This window comes from Mastigoproctus giganteus, chromosome 4, assembly GCF_048544385.1.
Source record: "Mastigoproctus giganteus isolate SK-2022 chromosome 4, ASM4854438v1, whole genome shotgun sequence".
NCBI classification, from domain to species: Eukaryota; Metazoa; Arthropoda; class Arachnida; order Uropygi; family Thelyphonidae; genus Mastigoproctus; species Mastigoproctus giganteus.
Genome location: NC_143578.1, coordinates 169494987 through 169516788, shown reverse-complemented (window position 1 = coordinate 169516788; position 21802 = coordinate 169494987). Strand labels below are relative to the sequence as shown.

Here is a 21802-nt window from a genome sequence, read left to right as displayed (position 1 = left end):
ACTACAGTTGACCCATCTCCAGGCTGTCCAGTTGTCCTCTCCGACACTACGGTTGACCCTTCTCCAGGCTGTCCAGTTGTCCCCTCGGACACTACGGTTGACCCATCTCCAGGCTTGCCCGTTGTCCTCTCCGACACTACAGTTGACCCATCTGCAGGCTGTCCAGTTGTCCCCTCTGACACTACGGTTGACCCATCTCCAGGCTTGCCCGTTGTTCCCTCCGACACTACAGTTGACCCATCTCCAGGCTGTCCAGTTGTCCCCTCTGACACTACGGTTGACCCATCTCCAGGCTTGCCCGTTGTTCCCTCCGACACTACAGTTGACCCATCTCCAGGCTTGCCCGTTGTTCCCTCCGACACTACAGTTGACCCATCTCCAGGCTGTCCAGTTGTCCCCTCTGACACTACGGTTGACCCATCTCCAGGCTTGCCCGTTGTCCCTTCCGACACTACAGTTGACCCTTCTCCAGGCTGTCCAGTTGTCCCCTCGGACACTACAGTTGACCTATCTCCAGGCTCCAGTGTCCTCTCTGACACTATAGTTGACCCATCTCCAGGCTGTCCAGTTGTCCCCTCTGACACTACGGTTGACCCATCTCCAGGCTTGCCCGTTGTTCCCTCCGACACTACAGTTGACCCATCTCCAGGCTTGCCCGTTGTTCCCTCCGACACTACAGTTGACCCATCTCCAGGCTGTCCAGTTGTCCTCTCTGACACTATAGTTGACCCATCTCCAGGCTGTCCAGTTGTCCCCTCTGACACTACGGTTGACCCATCTCCAGGCTTGCCCGTTGTTCCCTCTGACACTACGGTTGACCCATCTCCAGGCTTGCCCGTTGTTCCCTCCGACACTACAGTTGACCCATCTCCAGGCTGTCCAGTTGTCCCCTCTGACACTACGGTTGTCCCATCTCCAGGCTTGCCCGTTGTCCCTTCCGACACTACAGTTGACCCTTCTCCAGGCTGTCCAGTTGTCCCCTCGGACACTACAGTTGACCTATCTCCAGGCTGTCCAGTTGTCCTCTCTGACACTATAGTTGACCCATCTCCAGGCTGTCCAGTTGTCCTCTCCGACACTACAGTTGACTCATCTCCAGGCTTGCCCGTTGTCCCCTCCGACACTACAGTTGACCTATCTCCAGGCTGTCCAGTTGTCCCTTCGGACACTACAGTTGACCTATCTGCAGGCTGTCCAGTTGTCCTCTCCGACACTACAGTTGACTCATCTCCAGGCTTGCCCGTTGTCCCCTCCGACACTACAGTTGACCCATCTCCAGGCTGTCCAGTTGACACTATAGTTGACCCATCTCCAGGCTGTCCAGTTGTCCCCTCTGACACTACGGTTGACCCATCTCCAGGCTTGCCCGTTGTCCCTTCGGACACTACAGTTGACCTATCTCCAGGCTGTCCAGTTGTCCCCTCGGACACTACAGTTGACCTATCTCCAGGCTGTCCAGTTGTCCTCTCTGTCACTACAGTTGACCCATCTCCAGGCTGGCCCGTTGTCCCCTCGGACACTATAGTTGACCCATCTCCAGGCTGTCCAGTTGTCCCCTCCGACACTACGGTTGACCCATCTCCAGGCTGGCCAGTTGTTCTCTCCGATACGACAGTTGAGGTAACTTCAGGTGGACATGTTATCTTCTCTGTCACAACAGTTGATGGCTGGCTTGTTATCTCTGATACAGTACTTGTCCCTTCTGGTTGTTGAGTTGTTTTATCTGAAATGGGGAAAACCAATCAAAATTGTCATCGAATGGTATTTTCCTTGCTATTCTAACTACCTTCTGAAGCATTTGTTTCCTTTTTGCAAATTCATGGGACACCCAGTGTCTAGGAATTATTTTCTCCGATTCTAAATGCTAATTAATGTCATATATTTATTTAGTAGTTTGGAATTGTGCCAAGACGACTAAAGGATTATCGTCTGCAAATCCTGTTTTGTGGGAAAAACTTTAAATTCGAGAGTGAAACCCATGTGCAACACTCACCCAAGATCGACTAATTTTCTGCCGAGACCAAGAATACTCGGCAAGAATTCCTGCCATTCTAATAGAAAAGATTTCTAAGTTTCAGTCTGAGAGGGAAATAAAACTCCAACTGAGAACCGTTGGGTGTCCCATGAACAGATTTGCATATTTTGCCGCTAAATCTGCATATTTTGCCGCTAAATCTGCATTTGCGCATTTATTTTAATAGAATTTGCAGTGAAATCCAGAAAGAAAACTGTTTCTCCAGAGCGCTTTAGAGCTGAGTTAAAATTGTTTGCCTTTTCAGGATCAATTATTTCTATGTCAACTTACTTTTAATACACAAAATGACAAATGACAACAGAATGATAAAGAGACGCCTGCAACTAAAAGTTGAAGTAATCGGTCACTACTAACCTGAGTTAACCATTTGTACAATGTAAAAGTAAATCTGACAAACTGGCACCCTCTGGAAGTTTTCTGAACAATGTACCTACATGCAATGAACCCAGAGGTGATCCCGAATTGATACAAACAGTAATTTGCTACGAGTTAATACTGGTGAGCGTGTTTCCACCAGATTTCAGCGTTACACTGTGAATTCTGGATCCTGGGGTATTTAATATATGAGAAACTGATTAAAAAAAATAAGCAATAACTATCTGAGGGTATTTCTTAGGTGACAAAGATGAAAGAGATTTTAACCAAGAAATGATATCAAAGATAAGGTGAAGAAGAATTATAGACAAAGAGTAATTTGTTACTGGAAGAAATTCCACCCGACGTTTTCTAGGAGCTTTGCTCTTCCATGTTAAAATGCGTTTGAAAAGATTTGCATATTATTATCTTCTCGGCCAATATACCAAATGCAGTTCCAACAGCATATACCACTGATGGATGGTAACTGTTGGAGCCGCCATTTCTTCGTGGATAATTTCCACGAAGAAAAGTTCATCAAATGAACATGAATCATGTTTTCTCACTTTCATTATTTCACTGAACCGTATTCCACCCTCGCTAGAAATCAGCTGACTCAATGTCACTTGTACTTTTGAACTGTATCGACAGATAATCACCATCTACAATGGCTTCCGTACGTTAACTTTGAAATAACAGCACACACTTTTGACCACTTATATTTTACCCTTAGTTTATATTTTACATCGCAAGGATTTTTATTGTCTTTATTAATTTTCCCTTATTACTAATTACTGCCGTTTCGTTTATTTGTGTTTATTAGATTTATATGATGAGAATTTTGAAATCTATTATTTGATTTTAGACCAATTTTTAACAATTCTTTTCGTGCTTTTAATCAATTAGCCAATTCTTGATCAACTTTTCACTTCTTGATTCCATTTTGGAACCATGGCGTAATTTTTTTTTCTAAATCAATGCTGCTTTCCAGATTGTCTTGGATGTAGACTGCATTTTCAGTACTTAATTTTTAATTCCAACTAGGAGCTTTTTTCTGTTGGAAATTATTGATTCACTACGTGTTCAAAGCTTCATTTAAGTGAGAACTTTTCAGTTGTGTCTTTCTTTTTACTCGTGCATGCTTTCCACAGTTAAAGGTTTACTGTTATTATCTTGATATGGGCGTCATTTTACAACTATCCTACAATTTTACAATAATCCTTCAGATAATGGCGCGTGTATTACACTCGCCATATCTGAAGGATTATTATAGAATTCAAACCCAATATTCGTTTAAAATAAATATATTCACTGCATCTAATTCAATAATAAGGAATAGAAATCAAAGGGAATATACAATACCTGTGTTCGGACTTGTTTCCGGTTCTGAAACTGGGTTTTCTGTTGTCACACGAACTGAAATTAAACATAGAAATTTTAAATTTATTTAAATTAATAAAAAATTTAATTTCAAAATTAATTAAATTCATTAATTTAATAAATATATAAATTATTGTCTGATATAATGAACTGTGTAATTGGAATAAAGTGGAAATCAATATTTCTTCGTGATGAATCTCTTTCCAATCAGATGGAAGAGTGGAGGAAAGAACGTCTTCTGTTGGAGTGCATCGGACTAGCAATAAAATTCGATGAAGTGGAATTTGGTGAGAGACTGTTTCTCGGGGTATGACTTGGGAGGTTTGTTATTCAGAGAACGCCGATGCCTACATAAACGTTTTGAACAATTCCATTGTGTCTGCGATGAGGCAGTTCTTTGGTACAGCACGTTTCTTTCAACACGATAATGCTGATGAGGTATCGCAGTGCTGTTCGAGAATGTTTCATGAATGAATGACTTAAACAGATTCCCAGTTTCAACTCTATGTAATGCCTATGGGATGAAATGTTTGGTGAGGGCTAGACCATCGATAGCTCAACTGGTCACTGTTCTGCAGAGGGAATGGAGAGGTATATACCCACTACCGTATGTCTTCATTGATGGAAAACTTTCGTAGGAGGGTGTGGTAGGCCACTGTGGCCAAAGGTGGGACTGACATGCTGATGTGAGCGGCAGTGACGTTAACGGGAAATCGACGTGTGTTCGAATACTTTTGCTTGCAGAGTAGTGTGGTAAGCAGTAGGTATAATCACTGTCCTCACCACAATGGGTGGTAAAGACCAGAGTTCGAATTCTGTCGAGTGTAGCATGTTTATCTCCTCTCGGAAACTCGTGTTTTTCATACAGCAAACAGAAAATCGACCAGAGACTACATGCAATTTACAGCTATATGCGGCGCAATGTGGTCTAAGTTACTTATGCACCTAACACCCTACAACCAAACTGTATCCTTCTTATTATGGTAATATTGTAATATTACCATAATAGTCCTGTCTCGGAACTTATTGTTACTGTCAGAACTTACTGCAGCATGTCGTTTTTGTTTAGATTTTTGTTTTTCGGATAAAAAAGCCAAAGTTTCCTTTGACTGGGAAGTGGAACCATTTAACTAGCTAGCGCTGGGTAGCGGCTAAAATATTGGGGAGAGAGAAGTAATTTCTAGGCGAGATTTTGAAAAATTCATCACTATTTTTCCTGTCTTGATGGGATTCGAAAAACTCTGTTTTACCTGGTACTTAAGGACGGCAATCGCAACCACTGTGCTACTTGCGAGGGCAAAGTAATTGAGAATAGAAATTAAAAGAAAAGATATGGAAATTAAAACAACCACCGCTGTAGCAAATAACGAAAAATAATTCATTTCATGAAAACCGGCGCAATTCAGACACATGAGAAGTGAAAAAATCATAGGTGTCTGAAATCACAGTGCACAAATCATTTCCGAACTGTTCTTCCCTAGTTGGTTAATTAAAAAGGTTAACTAGAAACGTTTGCTATAATAGTGAGATTAAGCACCAGTCACTTGTAGTTTGTCTGTCAGTCGGACTGGTTTTTTGTTCCGAAATCGGACGTCCCGCTGTTGTCAGGCGACCGGTGTTTGTGATCAGAAATTGGAACCGGTATGAGAGAGGGAGAGAGAGAGAGATTTTAACCAAGAAATGATATCAAAGATAACGTGAAATAGAATTATAGACAAAGTGTAATTTGTTACTGGAAGAAATTCCACCCGACGTTTACAAGGTTAAGTATGACAACTTTACCTTCACGGCCCAAAGGCCAGGGGTTTACAAATAAGAGGTGTTACAAAAACATTAAATACTAAAAGACATTAAGGAAACAAAAACAAAATGACATTAATTTATATAGGGATAAAACAAAATGAACAATACATATACAATTTACAGTAGTGACTATTGTCCTCACAGTTCATGGGAGAGATCAGCAAGAGCTTTTATTGGACATGCGAACTTAAGGTTATGTTAGGAAGACTGGCATAATTTCTGTATAGGTTATTGGGGACTAGTTTACTTTTTCTCAACTTTAAATTAGCTTTAAAATTGAGAAAGGAATTCGACAAGGAGACACAATATCTCCAAAGTTGCTAACTGCTGCTGTTGAGGAAGCTTTAAGAAGATTAGACTGGTCGCAGAAAGAAGTCAATGTGAATGGAGAGAACCTAAACAGTTTACGATTTGCAGATGACATTGTGGTCATAAGCCACAATCCCAAAGAGTTAGAGAAAAATCTTAATCAGTTATGCAGATTTAGTAAGGATTTCGGACTAAAGATGAATATGGCTAAAACAAAATTAATGATGAAAAAGTAACCACAGAAAGGGATATAATCATTAAAAGGGCAGTAATTGAAAAGATGGAGTCATTAGCTGTAGTAATCATAAATGTTTGGATGTCAAGAGAAGAATAAATTTTGGATGGATAGCATTCAGGAAATATAGTCACATACTGAAGAGCAATATCCCAGTTTGTCTGAAACGTAAAATAATGAACCGATGTATACTCCCCACCATGACTTCTGGAAGTGAAACTTGGGCACTCACCAGAGGAATGGAAGAGAAGCTGAAAACTACACAGCGAAGAATGGAACGAATTATATTAGGAATCAAAATGTTAGATAAGAAGAGAAACACATGGATTAGGCAGCAAACTCAAGTAAGGGACATCCTTATCAAAACTAAAGATCTGAAATGGCCTTGGCAGAACGCATAGCTCGAAGACATAATGACAGATGGACTTATAAAATAACAGAATGGTACCCAAGAAGAGCTAAAAGAAAACCTGAAAGGCAACGGAGATGGACAGATGAAATTCAGGAGTTCGTGGGTAGTACATGGATGGCCATTGCACAAAACAGAAGGAACTGGGAAGTTGCTGGAGAGTCCTTTATCCTGCGGTGGTTTGAAAATGGTGATGATGATGATGAATTTACTTTTTCTGTTATTCTCACTTCAAGCAGTATGCTTTGCGTCAATGCTTATGGCTGTACATACTGCGGGCGAAGTTTACTTGGGTATGAAGGTCATTTAATGATTTCAACAGCGAGGAAAATTAATTAAATTGGGAATTAAGGAGACTACTCACTTGTAGTTTGCTTGTCAGTAGGACTGGTTTGCGGTTCTGAAATTGGACTTTCTGTTGTTGATACACGATCTGAAATGGACCCGAAAATTCATAACTGTTTTTTTTTTTTATAATAAAAAAATCTAATTACATCAAAACTATTTGTGCTCATTATTAAAAATATCCATTAACCCGTTGTTATTGGTTAGAATTCAAAGAAATTGAATATCTTTTAAAGGTAAAAACGAAATTTTAACATTCTACAGATTAAAAATTCTTTTACATCAGTATCGAAACTCAACCATGTGATCACCTGGCTTTTCTCTGTGTCCACATTTTACGACGTGTTCATCCATGCATTCTTTATATTTGGTGTCATACAACATTCCTTCAGGACATTGCTTGAGGACAGCTTTCTTGTCATGGCACAGGTAATACAAGCTGCAATCCTTCTCGTGCTCGAAGCGGCCGTGATATTTAGGACATTTGAAGGAAGTGTCGGGGCTGACGATCTTCTCGCCTTTGTCGTCTGTTATCTCTGTGGATGAAACGAAATCACAAATGTTACTGTTTATTTTAACATTTGAGAAGAATAAACAACAAAGAGATTGTAAGATGTAAGGAAGATGCGATCACTGACGTTTAAACTGCCGAACAGTCGTATGAAAAGAGTTAACAAATGTACTGTTAAGGCAGCCACATATCATTCCTCAGAAACAAATGGATTCTTTTGTTGTCTCTTGTTGATTCTAATTCTCGACACTGCGTTTGTTATTACACTGGATAAAAAACGTAATGGCTTATTTTAATTTGGGTTTTCATAAAATATTTCTTAATTTCTATGCATTTTAAAATGATTTGTTATTGTATCGATAGGGCACAGCCTCAGTTTTTACGTAGCACTGAGAACACCAAATTTGTCACTCAATGCGACGATCGCATACTAGAAGGCACTTCAAACGAGTTGCTTCAGAATTGCACTAAGAAGTAAATCGTGCTTTAAGTAAGAAGCACTCAAGCAGTTCTTACATAAATTTAAACTGTTAAAGTTGAAAACTTCTTTATTAAAATATTAATATTAAAATAATGAAATACATTTATCTAAGCGAACATAGTTAAATTGTATATTCACTTAGTGGTTAATGTTTTCGATTTTGTGTATCATTTAGGAATCGTCAATAGTCGTAGAAGTTGAGTTTTAAATTAAAATATCAAAACTTTACCGTCGTACAGCAGTTTTCGAAAAGTGGCAATTATTATTTTGTTGTTTCCGTACATCATCACCGATGGGCATCGTGGCAGACAACGGAATATCCACTCCTCCCAACAAAAAACAAGAAGGTACGGTAACAGTGGGCACTGTATCATCAACTCTGTAGAGGAGGATCGGAAAAAATGTTGCCTAAGTTGACGAATCCCGATTACTGATGTTCACACTGATGGAAGCACCAGAATATGGTGAAAACAGCATGTCTATGGATCTATCCAGGTCCAATAATGCAGATCTGATGGTGGCCGTTTAAAGGTTTTGGGAGTATTTTCATGATGCACACTGGACCCCTTGGTACGAGCAGAGTAGAACATTTTTAGTCTAATTTTCAGCATTTGTGAGAAGCAGTTGAGTCAACATGGACCAGAACCTCTGTGGTATGCTTTCAACACCTCGCTGTGGCCATATTATGAAAAATATTGGTTGTTCTAAGGATAGAGAAAGAAGCGAGTAGCTTCTTTCTCTATCCTTAATAACTGATGTTAATAATTACTTATTGGATAATAATTGAGTTATCCAATAATAACTGAGGCAGTGCGTAGATCGAATTAATATTTCAAGAAATATTATTAAAATTATAAATTATAATTATAAATCTCGGGTCTCACCATCTGGGTGAGTCCTGTCACCACAAATTACTCGATTCTCATCTTCACAGCTTCTTCTGCTCGCATCGAACAATTTCTTCTTCTCACACTTTCTTAGATGCGTTTTCCAACCATCACATTCATAATAAAGACTGCAGTCAGCTTCGTGCGAGTATTTTCCGGATCTTGTGGGACAAGTAAAAATTGATGGCTTTGTAGGCAAGATGGTGGCCTCTGTTGTGGTTCCTACACGATAAAAGTTAACAAAAAGAATATAATAAAGGATTTTAAAATAGCCGAAACAGTAGGGGTTGTTGTTTGGATTTAGACAAACAATAACAATTTAATTATTCAAAAAATTTAGAAGCATCGAATTGCTAGAATGCCTTAAAAATCTGTTTATACTCCAGCATGACACCATAAATCAGAGTAGTTTATAATTATTCATTCTGAAAAGAATATTATCGTTAGCCGTGTTTTTGGGCATGTAGCTTTGAATCACTCAAATGCATGTGCAATTGAGTTGATCGTAATTCAAAGCTACATGGTCAACTAAAATACGTGTACAGTTGTAGTTTTGAGTTGAAAACTCGGCCACGTCACGTCATCATTTGTCTTAATTAGTTTCATAAATCTTTAACGACCTTTTTCAAACCTAGCAATATCTAATGCACTCTTACATTAAACTGTAGAGAAATAATATTGCTCTTTGTTGAGTCTCGAATCCCGATTGTTTAATTCTCAGAATAAAATGTTGTCAAGAATTCAAGATTGAATCCGTACTCACCTGGTTTTTCTCTGTGTCCACATTTCACAACGTGCTCATCAATACATTTTCTGTACTTGCTATCGTACATCATCCCTTCAGGGCATTCCTTGAGGACGGCTTTCTTGTCGTGGCAGAGGTAATACAAGTTGCATTCCCTCTCATGCTCGAAGCGGCCGTGGTAACTGGGGCATTTAAAGGAGGTGTCAGGGTCGACGATCTCTCCTCCATTGTCATCAGTTATTTCTGCGAATAAAATATATATTATTGGCATAACTGATCACTGCAAATTACATCGTTTTAATTATCAAAAAGAAAGAAAAGGATAAATTATCCAGCGATGCAATTTTGTTAATTGAGGAACGTGCTTAGACCAGATCAGTATATCATGAAAATTAACATTCAAAGTTAACTCAAGGGTCTCACCATCAGGGTGGGTTCGGTCCCCGCAGATCACATTGGTCTCATCTTCACAACTCCTTCTGCTTTCATCGAACAACTTGTTCTTCTCACATCTGCGATTTCGTGGCTTCCAGTCCTTACATTCGTAGTAAAGCCCGCAGTCCGTTTCATGAGCGTATTTGCCGGAAGGCGTAGGACACGTAAAACCCGAAGATTCTGTAGTAGTACGGTCGGACTCTTCTGTTGCAGTTGCTAGATGGGAAGGGAAAAATCAAAGAAGTAAATAACTAGAAAAAAGTTTTAAGAATTATTGAGGATGTGATATTGAAATAACTGCTTGTGCAGAGTGATTCCAAAAACTCGCAAACCACAGCTTATTTTTAGTTTTATTTCAACTATTACTATAAACACAATTATAACAGAGATTGCCATAAATGTTGAAAGTGTCGTCCTTCCCAAATGCAACCACAAACTATTTTTACCATATTTGATAAGACACAGTGATTCGATATTAACTTTCAATACATCCAACACGGGAATAAGGTTGTTAGTGTACAGTAATAACTCTTTTTAAGTAGTCCGAAAAATAAAACTATGGGGATGGTGAACGTTCCTTTTGTAAACAAAACACTCCTGGTGAGTAGACTGAAAGCTAACATATAGGCCTTCGTGGGTGGTTCAGTTGGTAGAATCAACGTCCTCCTCTCATCGCGTGGAACAAACCCGAGTTCGAATCCCGTTAATAACGCAAGAAACTTTTATGGGTCTTTTTCACACATTATTGAGTTAGTTGGTCTGGGGAAAGGGTAGCGTGGTTTTTTACCTCCCGAATACTCGGGTTTTCCGTCCAGCAAACAGCAAATTGACCACAGAACAGATGCAATTTAAAAACACATTATATACGGAACAATATAGCCCAAGTTACTGATGCGCCTAAAAGCCTACAACGGCCAACCAAACATACAGCAACTATTGGCCATCTAAGATGAACCAGGATGATCTATTCAGGCTGTAGCAGTTATAATCAAATCCCATCAGTTTGTAAATTATGAAGTAATGCTTATAACTGGGATTTCATGTATTCTGAATCGCCCTGTTTGAGGGACACAAAAATATCACAGCCCAGCTGAGTGCGGTGCACAAGGAATTAGCGTTGTTGAAAGAATGTATATTAAAGGTAGAAAAGAAATTCGAAGTACAGATTCCAGAGGTGCAAGAAGTTGATAAGAAGGGAAAAATGGGCAATATACCAGGAAGCTGGATTAAGTCCTTAGACCATTGAAAGCATCCTACAAGAAATTTTTACTGAAAAATATAACAACTTTCATGACTTCTGTTCAGTCATAAAGCAAAATATAAGTACTCAAAGAGAACCCTCGGATTGAGTGAACTGCTATTCATACCAGCAAGAAATGCTATGAGAACTCCAACACGATATCCCTGCCAAACGAAAACACCCTGGAAACAATCTTAAAACAGATAGACTATTTGTTCTTTCCTAAAATGTTTTGAAAAATCGAGAAAGAAAAGGAGAAAACGAAACAAATTGTCATTTTTAAATTGCATCTTGGGATTGGGAAGACGCCTAGCCATTTACTTCCTTCTGAAATGCCAGAATTCCCTTAAAGAAATTTAACGTAATCACATGCTTTAACTGACTGTTAGTATTAAGCACGTCAAAATAAGGTACATATTTATGAGTTTTAAAGTAGGGAAGGAGAATACTCACGCGTGACGTATTTTGTTGTTGGATGCGTTGCAATAGTTGGAGGTTCGGTTGTTGAAACGAGATCTGGAACGAAAGAAAAGAATATGTATTAATTAGGCTCCTACTGTTTAATAAAAACAGTTCTTGTATGGAGAACTGCTCCTTGGTCAAATCAGAAATGCTATAATTAAGCATTTTCCTTATTAGTTTGCCGAAGATTTAAAGAGACTCCATGGCATTATGCATTTATTTGTTACTGAGTGATTTATATCATTGGTATTTTGAATACTTCTTTCCCTACCTGGTTTTTCTCTTTTCCCGCATTTTACCACGTGGTGGTCCATGCATTTCTTGTATTTAACATCATACAGTAATCCCTCGGGACACTGCTTGAGTACAGCCTTCTTGTCGTGGCACAAATAATATAAGCTGCAGTCGGTGTCGTGCTCGTATCGACCATGAAGTTTCGGACATTTAAAATCGGGATCGGTGACTACGACTCTTCCATCTTCGTCATCCGAGATTTCTGTAAATAATGAAAAGTTATTCAGTTGGTTTTACCGTTCGATTGAAACCGTATGGAAATATGTTGGGTTGATAAAGTTTTTGTTTTTTACTGGAATTTTTTCAAAGGTTTATTAAAGTTGGGAATTGTCAAAATCGTGAGAGTGGAAAAACAAAGTGTTACCATCGGGATGCACCCTATCTTCACAGGTCACTTTGTCTTCATCCTTACAGTTTTTCTTTTTAGCGTCAAAAAGTTTCTTCTTCTCACATCTGCGCAGGTGGGGCTTCCACTCTTTACATTCGTAGAAGAGACCACAGTCCGTAAGATCCGGATATTTTCCGGACTTTGAAGGACAGGTGAATACAGGAGACTTTGTGGTACGAATTTCCTCTTTTGTTGGAGTTGCTGATCAGAAATAATATGCGAAACATTACATTTCACATAAAAGTTAAGAACTGCAGATGCCTAATTGCAGATAAGACTTAAAAGATCCTTTAGTATTCATTAAAGCAATAGAAATGTTGTGTGGTTAAATATTTAGATGGGAAACTTACGCGAAACACTTGTTGGTGGAGCAGTAGTTATCCCTGGAGTGGAATTTGTTTCTTCAGTGACAACCCTATCTGTAAAACGAAAAAAAAAAAAAAAAAATTCAGGTCTTTATTACAGTTTAAAGAATTACCAATTTCTTCTTCTTTTGAGAATTATAAAGATTGATCTTTGTTGATAATACTTCGTTTACCGCTTGTATGTACTAAAATGCATTTCCAACAATTTACAAAAAATGCATTTCCAACAATTTACAAAAAATGCATTCCCGAAAACAGTTAAGAATAAAAGTACTTGATATCTTACCCTCCTCTCACATCACCATCGTAAGATCCAACGTGCTAAGACACTTTTTGATTTCTGAATTGAAAAGAAGCATTTTTTTACCAGTTGCTGGGTCCCAGAAAGGCTGTGCATATTATTATAATCCAATACCGATGCTCAATTGAGCAACAAAGATGTTTCTTTATTGTTAAATAATAATTTCTTTATAATTCACAAAGATGCAGAAGTGAAAAAAGATGTTTCGTACCTGGCTTTTTCCGATCTCCGCAGTCCACCAAATCTTCATCCAGACATCGACGTGCTTTGTGGTCGTACAGAGTACCCAACGGACATTCCATAATCCACGGTAACGTGTCATGGCATCGATAGTAGCGACTACAATCCTTCTTGTCTTCGTGCCGACCGTGATACTCTGGGCATTTATAGTCTATATCTAAGGTGATGATCTTCCCAGCATTTTCGTCATCAATTTCTGCAATAATATAAAACCATTAAGTTAAATTAAAGATTAATCTCGCTGCTTGCAGAGTGTTTTAATTGTAATATTAAAAGAAAAATCCTGAAATTTAATTGATGAAGAAAATATCGAATTCAAACTGCCCTTTTTAATCATAACGGGCAGATATTTTGGCTCTTACCATCTGGGTGGATTCGGTCACCACAGGGTGTTTCCTTTTCGTCTTTGCATTCTCCATTAACAACGTCGTACAGCTGGTGTTTGGGGCATTTTTTTAGTTGAGCCACTCCATCTTTGCATGAATAATACCAGCCACAGTTTTTTTCGTGAGAATGTGTCCCGCTTCTTTTTGGACATATAAAACCTGGCACTTTCGTTGTTGTAACCACTCCTTTAGTTGGAGTTACTATGAAAGAGAAAGAAGAGACACTGAAGGACACCATGTTAGTAGTAAACATTAAAAGGTAAATATTTAAAAGCAGCGCTAACAGAAAGAAAACTTATGATTTCAAAATTATGATTTGCTTATATTAAACTCCTTGGTTTCAGTGATCGCGTCTGCGAGTGTTAAAGACATCGGTGAAAGATGGCAAAAAAACTTTGTTATGTTGATAATATCATTCAAGAGAAATACACACAGCTCTATAGTAAATAATCGGACTTATCCTGGTTTGGAGAAGAATAAAAGAAAATCCTCATTACATGGAGTCTTCTGTTATTGAAAAAGGTAAATAAAATAAATTTATTGAGCAGCGGATAGCTTGTGGACCTTGGAAGGAAGTGAGGACCTCTGTTCTAGAATTTAAATGTACAGCAACAGCCTATTGGGGTTCCAAAGCAAGCTGGAGGTATTATAAAGAGAAAAATAGAATTAAAGAAGAAAGATTAATTCAGCATTTGTATCATCTCCCCTACAATTTCTAACGTTTCACCAGGAAACATTTGTTATTTGCATAATTATTCTGGTCATCGTTATCCTTGTGCCGGAAAATTCCAGTAAAAAGCATATTGATCCCAGCATAAACTTGCATTAGAGCAAATATCCAACCGCGCTGATTTTTATGGTTGGTCTAAAATCTGTGTGTAAGTGGGGGTGGGGAAGACATCAAGTAAGGTGCAGTCTGAGGAGTCGAGAGCCGGCAGGGTTTCATGGAAAATACTGTCATCCTGCCAGTTTTTCTTCTACAGCTTCCTGTTCCTCTTTAATAAAAACTTCCAAAATCCGAGTTACCTATACGATGTATTGTGCCTTGAACAGCTGACCCATCCATGTGTATGTGACCTCTCTACGCATTACATGTCGAGGTTACAGTCCGTTAGATGTGGTTATTTTCCAAGCTTGGCAGGATACGTGATCAATGGATATTTTTTTTAGTGGTACCGATTTCGCCTTATGTTGGAGTTGCTAAGAAATAAGAAATTCTGTATGTACAATAACAATTAAGAACTGTAGATCTCTAATTGCAGCTGACATATTCCTTTCCGTTTTCCAAACATCCGAAGAATGTTTGAGTTGAAAATGGACAAGAGGCTGAGAGGAAGACCCAGGAACAGGTGAAGAGATAAGATTAGAGATGTGGAAACAAAGGGAATTGAGTGGGAGAGAATGATAGAAGACAAGATCTGGGAAGATGGAAGGCATTGATTCACCTGACCTAACCTTAGGTTGGAACAGTGATGAAGATGAAGGTATTTGTTTCCGTCAAAAGCAGTGCTGTTTGTGTTTTTCCCCATATCCAAGCAATAAATATTTGTTTATTTATTTGATATTAATTAAAGCATCAGAAATATATAAAGGTTACATTTTTCCTGGATAAATATTCAAATGAAAAACTCACCTGAAATACTTGGAGGAGTAGTGATTTCTTTGGGAGTGGAATCTGTTATTTCCCGATCTGAAAACAAGAAAAAAAAGTTCCATGTCTTAATTTTGTTTAATTTAGTTTGAAATTTATTATCTTTTTGAAAGCTATAAATATTATCTTTTAGGACAATACTTTTGAAAGCCGAACTCTGTATGTAATTGAGTAAACTGCTATTCATTCACAAGTTATGAATACTTTCACGAATTACCATTATAACTTGAAACTGAAATAAAATACGACAGTCTAAGTCTGTGAAACCGTTCTTCAAGTTCATTGATTTACAGTTTACTAAGAATGGTGTTGCCATAAGAGAAATCCCGATGTATTCTAGATTTTTCTTGCGGTATAACCTGGCTTTGGAGGAAACAGTTAAGAAGAAGATAATTCCTATTTCCTTCACCACGAGATGCAGTTTACATATCCCGAAGACATTATCGATGTCTTGGTGTAATGAATACGCTTTGTTACCATTACCAAGACGAGGCAATCCTTCATGTTTTGGAAATAGGTTTCTTTATTATAAGATTACCTGGATTTATCCGATCTCCGCAGTCCACCAAATCTTCATCCAGACATCGACGTGCTTTGTGGTCATACAGAGTACCCAACGGACATTCCATAAGCATTGGTAACGTGTCATGGCATCGATAGTACCGACTACAATCCTTCTTGTGTTCGTGCCGACCGTGATACTCGTGGCATTTATAGGCTGTATCTGAGGTGATGATCTTTCCAGTGTTTTCGTCATCAATTTCTGCAATAACATAAAACCATAAAGGTAAATTAAAGATTAATCTCGTTGCTTGCATATTGTGTTAATCGTAATATTAAAAGAAAAATCCAGAAATTTAATTAATGAATGAAATATCGAATCTACACTGGCCTTTTTAATCATAACGGGCAAACATTTTGGCTCTTACCATCTGGGTGGATTCGGTCACCACAGGGTGTTTTCTTTTCGTCTTTGCATTCTCCTTTAACAACGTCGTACAGCTTGTGTTTGGGGCATTTTTTGAGTTGAGCTACTCCATCTTTACAAGAATAATACCAGCCACAGTTTTTTTCGTGAGAATGTGTCCCGCTTCTTTTTGGACATATAAAACCTGGCAGTTCCGTAGTAGTAATCACTTCCTCGATTGGAGTTGCTGACAAGATAAAGAAAGGATGAGTTAAAGGCTGTCATATTAGTAGTGGACATCAAAACGTAAAATTTGAATTTGATTTTAACTTCATTATGTCTTAATTTCTAAAACATTCTTGCAATGATGGATGGAAAAAAAATCGATTACGAAACTAAATTCATTTGTATTGTGTATTAAACTATTAGTTCATTAAAAAAAAAGCCCCCTCAACAAATATACCTTAATTTGTGGCTCGTCGATCCTGAATATCAATGGACGTGGTTCATTGACGCTCCAGAATTTTTGAAACGAAACTGGTTGTTGCATCATTTCAATTGATTTGCTAAATTCCTCATGCCTTATTTTATAATTTGCCATTATCTTTGTTATTTTTAAGAGTGCTATCCTATGATATCTAACCAAAGTTAAGTAATCTTTATTTGGATAAAAAAATGTCTGAACTGATACAAGAATATCCAATAGTATTAAATGTGACTTACCGGTGGTGGTCTTTGGCATAGGAGTTACTTTTGTTACTGGTTGTTTTGTTGTCTTTTCATCTAAAATAATTAATAAATACCAACCGTTAATTCAGTTAATAACTTTGAACTCTTTATACTCGAATGTATACCAAACTGTCAGTTTACATATGCAACTTATTTGAAGCCTCATGACTTTTGTTGCCTTTGTATATACTCCAAATATCTCAGCGAATCCGCTAAAACCAAAGTTATTTCAGTTTTTATTTATAATTCAATTAAATAAAATAAAATATATGAAATAAAGTAAAATGATATTTGAAGTTAAAAAGAAGGCTCGCTTAAACGAAATGATAATTTTTAATCAAAGATAATTTGAAATAAATTAATAATTAATCACAAATTGCAAATATTCACTTAAGTTTTTCAGGGCCCGAAGAATGGGTGAGGGGAACAGTTTATTATCTAAAATAGGTAGATGAAAGAGATTTATAGTTTGGAAATTTGTTACTCGACTTGTATTATGAGCTTTCGGGTCTGAATTGGTTGTTCATTATTATAAACATGCCAGGGATTTCTTCTCAATATGCTATGCTGTTGAAGTGCCAAGGGCAGTTGATCTTGAAGTAATTGAGTATGAATTGTAATGCTGAATCGGAGAACAGTCTGTCCTTCTGGTGAGGACTTAAGAGGTTGGTTTTTTTAAAAGCAAGTGGCTTCGTGAGTTGTCTCTAACAGAACTTGGATGATGCGTTGTTGACCCTATAAGAAATCAGCTTGGCCAGCAGACGATATCAACCTTTTTATTCTTAGTTTTAATGGTTAATTTTGAGTTGATCTGGAGATTGTCAATGGAATTTGAACTGAACTGTAAGTTCAGCTTTCGATTGAGCAATCAAAAGGATCCAGCGTTTTATGACTAGGAGTTTCTTGAATGTAGAATGTGAAGCACCCGACCAGATTTCAGACCATAATTCATTGTTTAATGATGCATATGGCTTTTTTGGATTTTTCATTAGTCAGCAGTGGTATATAGTTGCTGGAAAAGAATAATGAATAAAGTGATGAATATTGCACTGAATGAAATTTTGGTGTAAATTTTGTTAATTTGTTACTAATCAAGTAAATTAGAGGTTTTATATTTATTAGTAAACAATAAAAAATTACCTGAAAAAAATCAATTAGCTTTCACAATATTTCGACATATAAATTGGCCATTCAAAACTTTAAAAGTCGCCAAGATTAAGTAAATCATAACAAGCATGCAGTTAAAGAAAATTCTCCAGATAGGCTACTTCATTTATGAATCTGGGTCTTTCCACTTAATAAAGTGATGGAATTTATTATGTTTATAGAAATTAAAAATCGAATAGAAGGGATTTAAAACTTGGGCGATATAAAAAGGGAACCGTCGTTTCTCTCTGATTGCAACAGATATATAAAAGCGCCTCTGCGGCGTTTACAAGCTGTTTCTAAATTGCTTGTAATGTAGGCTGGTTGATGTTCGCATTCTCGGCAGGAACTCTACATTCCTGCCGAGACCGATTAGCTACAGCCCAAAGGGGCATAAATATGCCTTTATGGTGAATTCCTTTAGCCTTGCAGGAATCTGACCTTTTCCAAACGTTCAAGGGACGGCTGCTGCCATCATGAAGAACTACACACTATTCATTGCATCTGTTTGTGAATATTAGAAAATCAGAAATATTCAAAAAAAAAAAAAAATCTCAAAAACCAGAAAATTGTATTTCAACTAGCAGTCGAGTGAGGTGATCGTTCGATTTCCAATTCGATTGTTCAAGGTGGCTTAATTCATAATGAATGTCTTGTAATTAATTATTCCAGCTTTTATTTATAGCGATTAATGGGAGATTTGATTAAAAATAATTACAATTGTATTTCATGAATGTTCGATATCTTTCAGTTACCTGGTTTGACCCTGTTTTCACAATCGACTTCCTTTTCGGGAAGACATTTGTTGTGCCTCCTGTGGTGGAACAGTTTTCCTGGAGCGCACCCCTTCAAGCTGGCCTTGTAGTCGTGGCAGTGGTAGAAATAGTGGCAGTAGTGATTGTGATGGTGTCTGCCATGGCGGCGGGGACATTTATAGTTGGTGACGGGTTCGATGACTGTACTACCATCATCATCGTCTTCAATTTCTAATGATAAGAAATAGTTGTGAGAAAATGTGCGCCGTATTAAGAAAACTAAAGAAATTTCTCTTCCTTAAAGTAAGTTGGTTGTTATACAAATTTACAACGAAAAATGAGATGAATACGCATTATGGACGGAATGGGATTCATGAAAATAAAAATGGAAATATCTGACAATAAAAATTGTCTAACGAGTCTTCCGGATCTGCCTTTTCTTGCACACTGGGAATAGTCCCCATTTTAAGAGAAGGAAGTGTAAATACCCAACGGAATTGTATGTATTTATGGCAGATGGTTGGGAAACCGTTTTTCTTCATTAGGTCGTCACAAAATGTAAAATATTTTCGTTTAACTCTTAAAAACTACGTTCATACCATATCGTAATGAATGTGCCTGCGCATACACAGTAAGTATTATGTTTGATGAGGGATACTACTGCTGCTGCTGCTGCTGCTGCTTATTGATTACCAAGATGATAGATCGAGCCCCTCCATGATTAATAGGGCATAGAAGTATGTAATAGAACGTCTTTATATGGTAAAATCGTGCTGTAATCGGAGATCCTGTCAGAAAGAATACAGAAAATGGCTTGCTGAATTTCTGTTTGTTGAAGGTCGTAGTAGCAAACAGGTGGTTGTTAGACTATTTCTACTGGCCAAAAGGATCACTTACGAGTATAAGGGTTAATGAAGATAAATTATTTCGCGAAACTTAAAAACAGCTCATTGATATACAGCTTTTACAGTCCTTGCCAAATGAAATGGGGCTGGGGGAAGGAGTTGATGGGATAGGTTAACTGGTCAACCCACGTTTGCACAAAAAATCGAGTAAAAAGATAAAGTCCTGAGAAAACATCATGAATAAAAGAAAAGTCACTATAAACTTTGAAAGGATACTTAAAAATTCATTCTTCGTTGAATGATATTTGAGAGAAATGAACTCAATTATTCTCAGTACGATCAGTAGCTGGGAGACATGCACATTACCTAATTACAATATCCTGTGCAGTATACTGTACGAAGAAGGGCAATCTTCTCACGTACAGACCACTTCATGTTCCTTTGTTTATAATAAATATTCAGGAAGGCCCGTTTCAGAATTTCATGATGAAATCATAAGGAATAAAAATGTCGAAATGTAGCTCGGATTAATCAGTCCATGAATATTACTAGCTGAGAATACACAGTGTATAAATATAAACAAGTAAAGCCGGGTAGTTATTTTGAGCAAGTTTTCATCAAAATTATGTTTCAAAAATGCAAAAATAATTATCGAGATGATCGTCAATTCGAAAATAATTTTAAAATTATTCCGATTATTCAAAGCAATTTACAAAGGTGATAATTCAAAGCCAATGCAATCCCCTGTAATCCACGAACTGCAAGGGATTACAGTGGATTTTATTGGATAAAGTTGAATATTTGCACTTTTTTTTATCTTACCGTCAGGATGTGGCCTGTTTTCACAGCTCACTTTCTCCTCATCCTCGCAGCGGTGTTTCTCTGCATGAAACAGTTTATTCTTCGGGCATTTGTGGCTCTTGTGGCGCCAGTCTTTACATTCGTAGAACTTACTGCAGTCCTCTTCGTCAAGAAATTTGCCCGATTTTTGTGGGCATTGAAATTCTGGTCTTGGTGTGGTCACGTCTTTAGAATCTGGAAGGTAGGGCAGATAATGTATTCAGTGTATAAATTCGACTTAGGATCTTTTTTTTTACATTTGTGTTGTGTTACAACCATCGCTATTCACTTATTTGCTTTCTGAAATGATCATATCTTTTTAATTATGCTTAACTGATTGTTTTTAAATATTTATCATTGTATTCTGCTAAAGTTTTCGCAAAGTTTATGAATTAAGTTTCGAATAGAGTGATAATTTCTTTGGAAGTTTTCAAATCATGGAAAGACAAATATTTATAACATTATAACATTTATTTAATAAATTAAATTCTCATCGTTGTTATTTACCCGGTTCTTCAATCCAATTGTCGCATTGAACATCCTCTTCGGGACGACAGGTTTCCTCCTTTGCATCGAATAAATAACCTGATCGACAACTTTTCAGTATGCTGATACCTGCTTCGCATTCGACAAAAAGCTGACACTGAATTGGATGTGGCACTCTCCCGTAATCTTCTTCGCATACATAACCATCGAACTCATCTGTAATGATGATTTCCAGCTCGCCGGAACCCTCACCAACTTCTGCAAAATGAAAACAATGAGAAAGAGTATTTAGATTGCAAACTAACTTCAATGCAAGACAGGTATATTAAAAGCAGAAAGACTGACACGCTTAAAACAGTGCTTTCAAGTAAAAGATTAGAATCGTGAAATGGGTGGGGGTTAATTTTATTTTGACAATTTGAATTTAGTTTTTCGTTTCTACTGTGGGACGATAATTTATCTTAGAATATAATATAGAATATTATCTTCTTCTCTAACAGGTCTTTGCTTACATTTACGACCTATACGTCGTGCATTCGGACCTTCTTGATAAAGGAAGGAGAGGTACCTTTCGGAAAATGGTTCTGAATTCTGAAAAGTTCTGTTATTGCTGGACAGAATAAAGTGGTCTTTGAAAACCTGGCGTTAGAAGCAGTAATTTATCATTTAATTTTGGTATGCCACGGTAACGTTAGCTGGGTTCTTCTCTCAAGGCTTCAGCTCTAATGAACTCTTTTATTTTTTTAAAAGTAAAATAGAGAGTTATAAAGTCCTTAGCTATTAAAAAAATAACACGAAGCCTTATAGAAAAAAAATAACGTTTACACAGTCAGCCACA

General features: G+C 37.5%; 2 protein-coding genes across 2 annotated transcripts in view; both read right to left on the bottom strand.

Annotated features, from left to right (window-relative positions):
* Position 1: 1 nt before the first annotated feature.
* LOC150087191 (uncharacterized) lies at positions 2-13843 on the bottom strand. Its single transcript, XM_090372405.1, has 14 exons — positions 13582-13843; positions 13191-13415; positions 12664-12732; positions 12290-12514; positions 11903-12127; positions 11623-11685; positions 9918-10145; positions 9513-9737; positions 8747-8971; positions 7182-7406; positions 6890-6958; positions 3752-3805; positions 96-1723; positions 2-46 (listed from the first exon to the last, which is right to left on the bottom strand). Exons 1-14 carry the CDS (start codon positions 13841-13843, stop codon positions 2-4), a joined length of 3768 nt encoding a protein of 1255 aa, XP_090228531.1.
* Positions 13844-16156: 2313 nt separating this feature from the next.
* LOC150087189 (uncharacterized) overlaps positions 16157-21802 on the bottom strand; it is a 94508-nt gene continuing 88862 nt past the window's right edge. Inside the window, exons 5-9 of the mRNA XM_090372404.1 lie at positions 20986-21222; positions 20461-20673; positions 18794-19024; positions 16887-16946; positions 16157-16410 (exon numbers count right to left, since the gene is read on the bottom strand). Coding sequence (XP_090228530.1) covers positions 16157-16410; positions 16887-16946; positions 18794-19024; positions 20461-20673; positions 20986-21222 — 995 coding nt within the window. The remainder of the gene's footprint in view (positions 16411-16886; positions 16947-18793; positions 19025-20460; positions 20674-20985; positions 21223-21802) is intronic.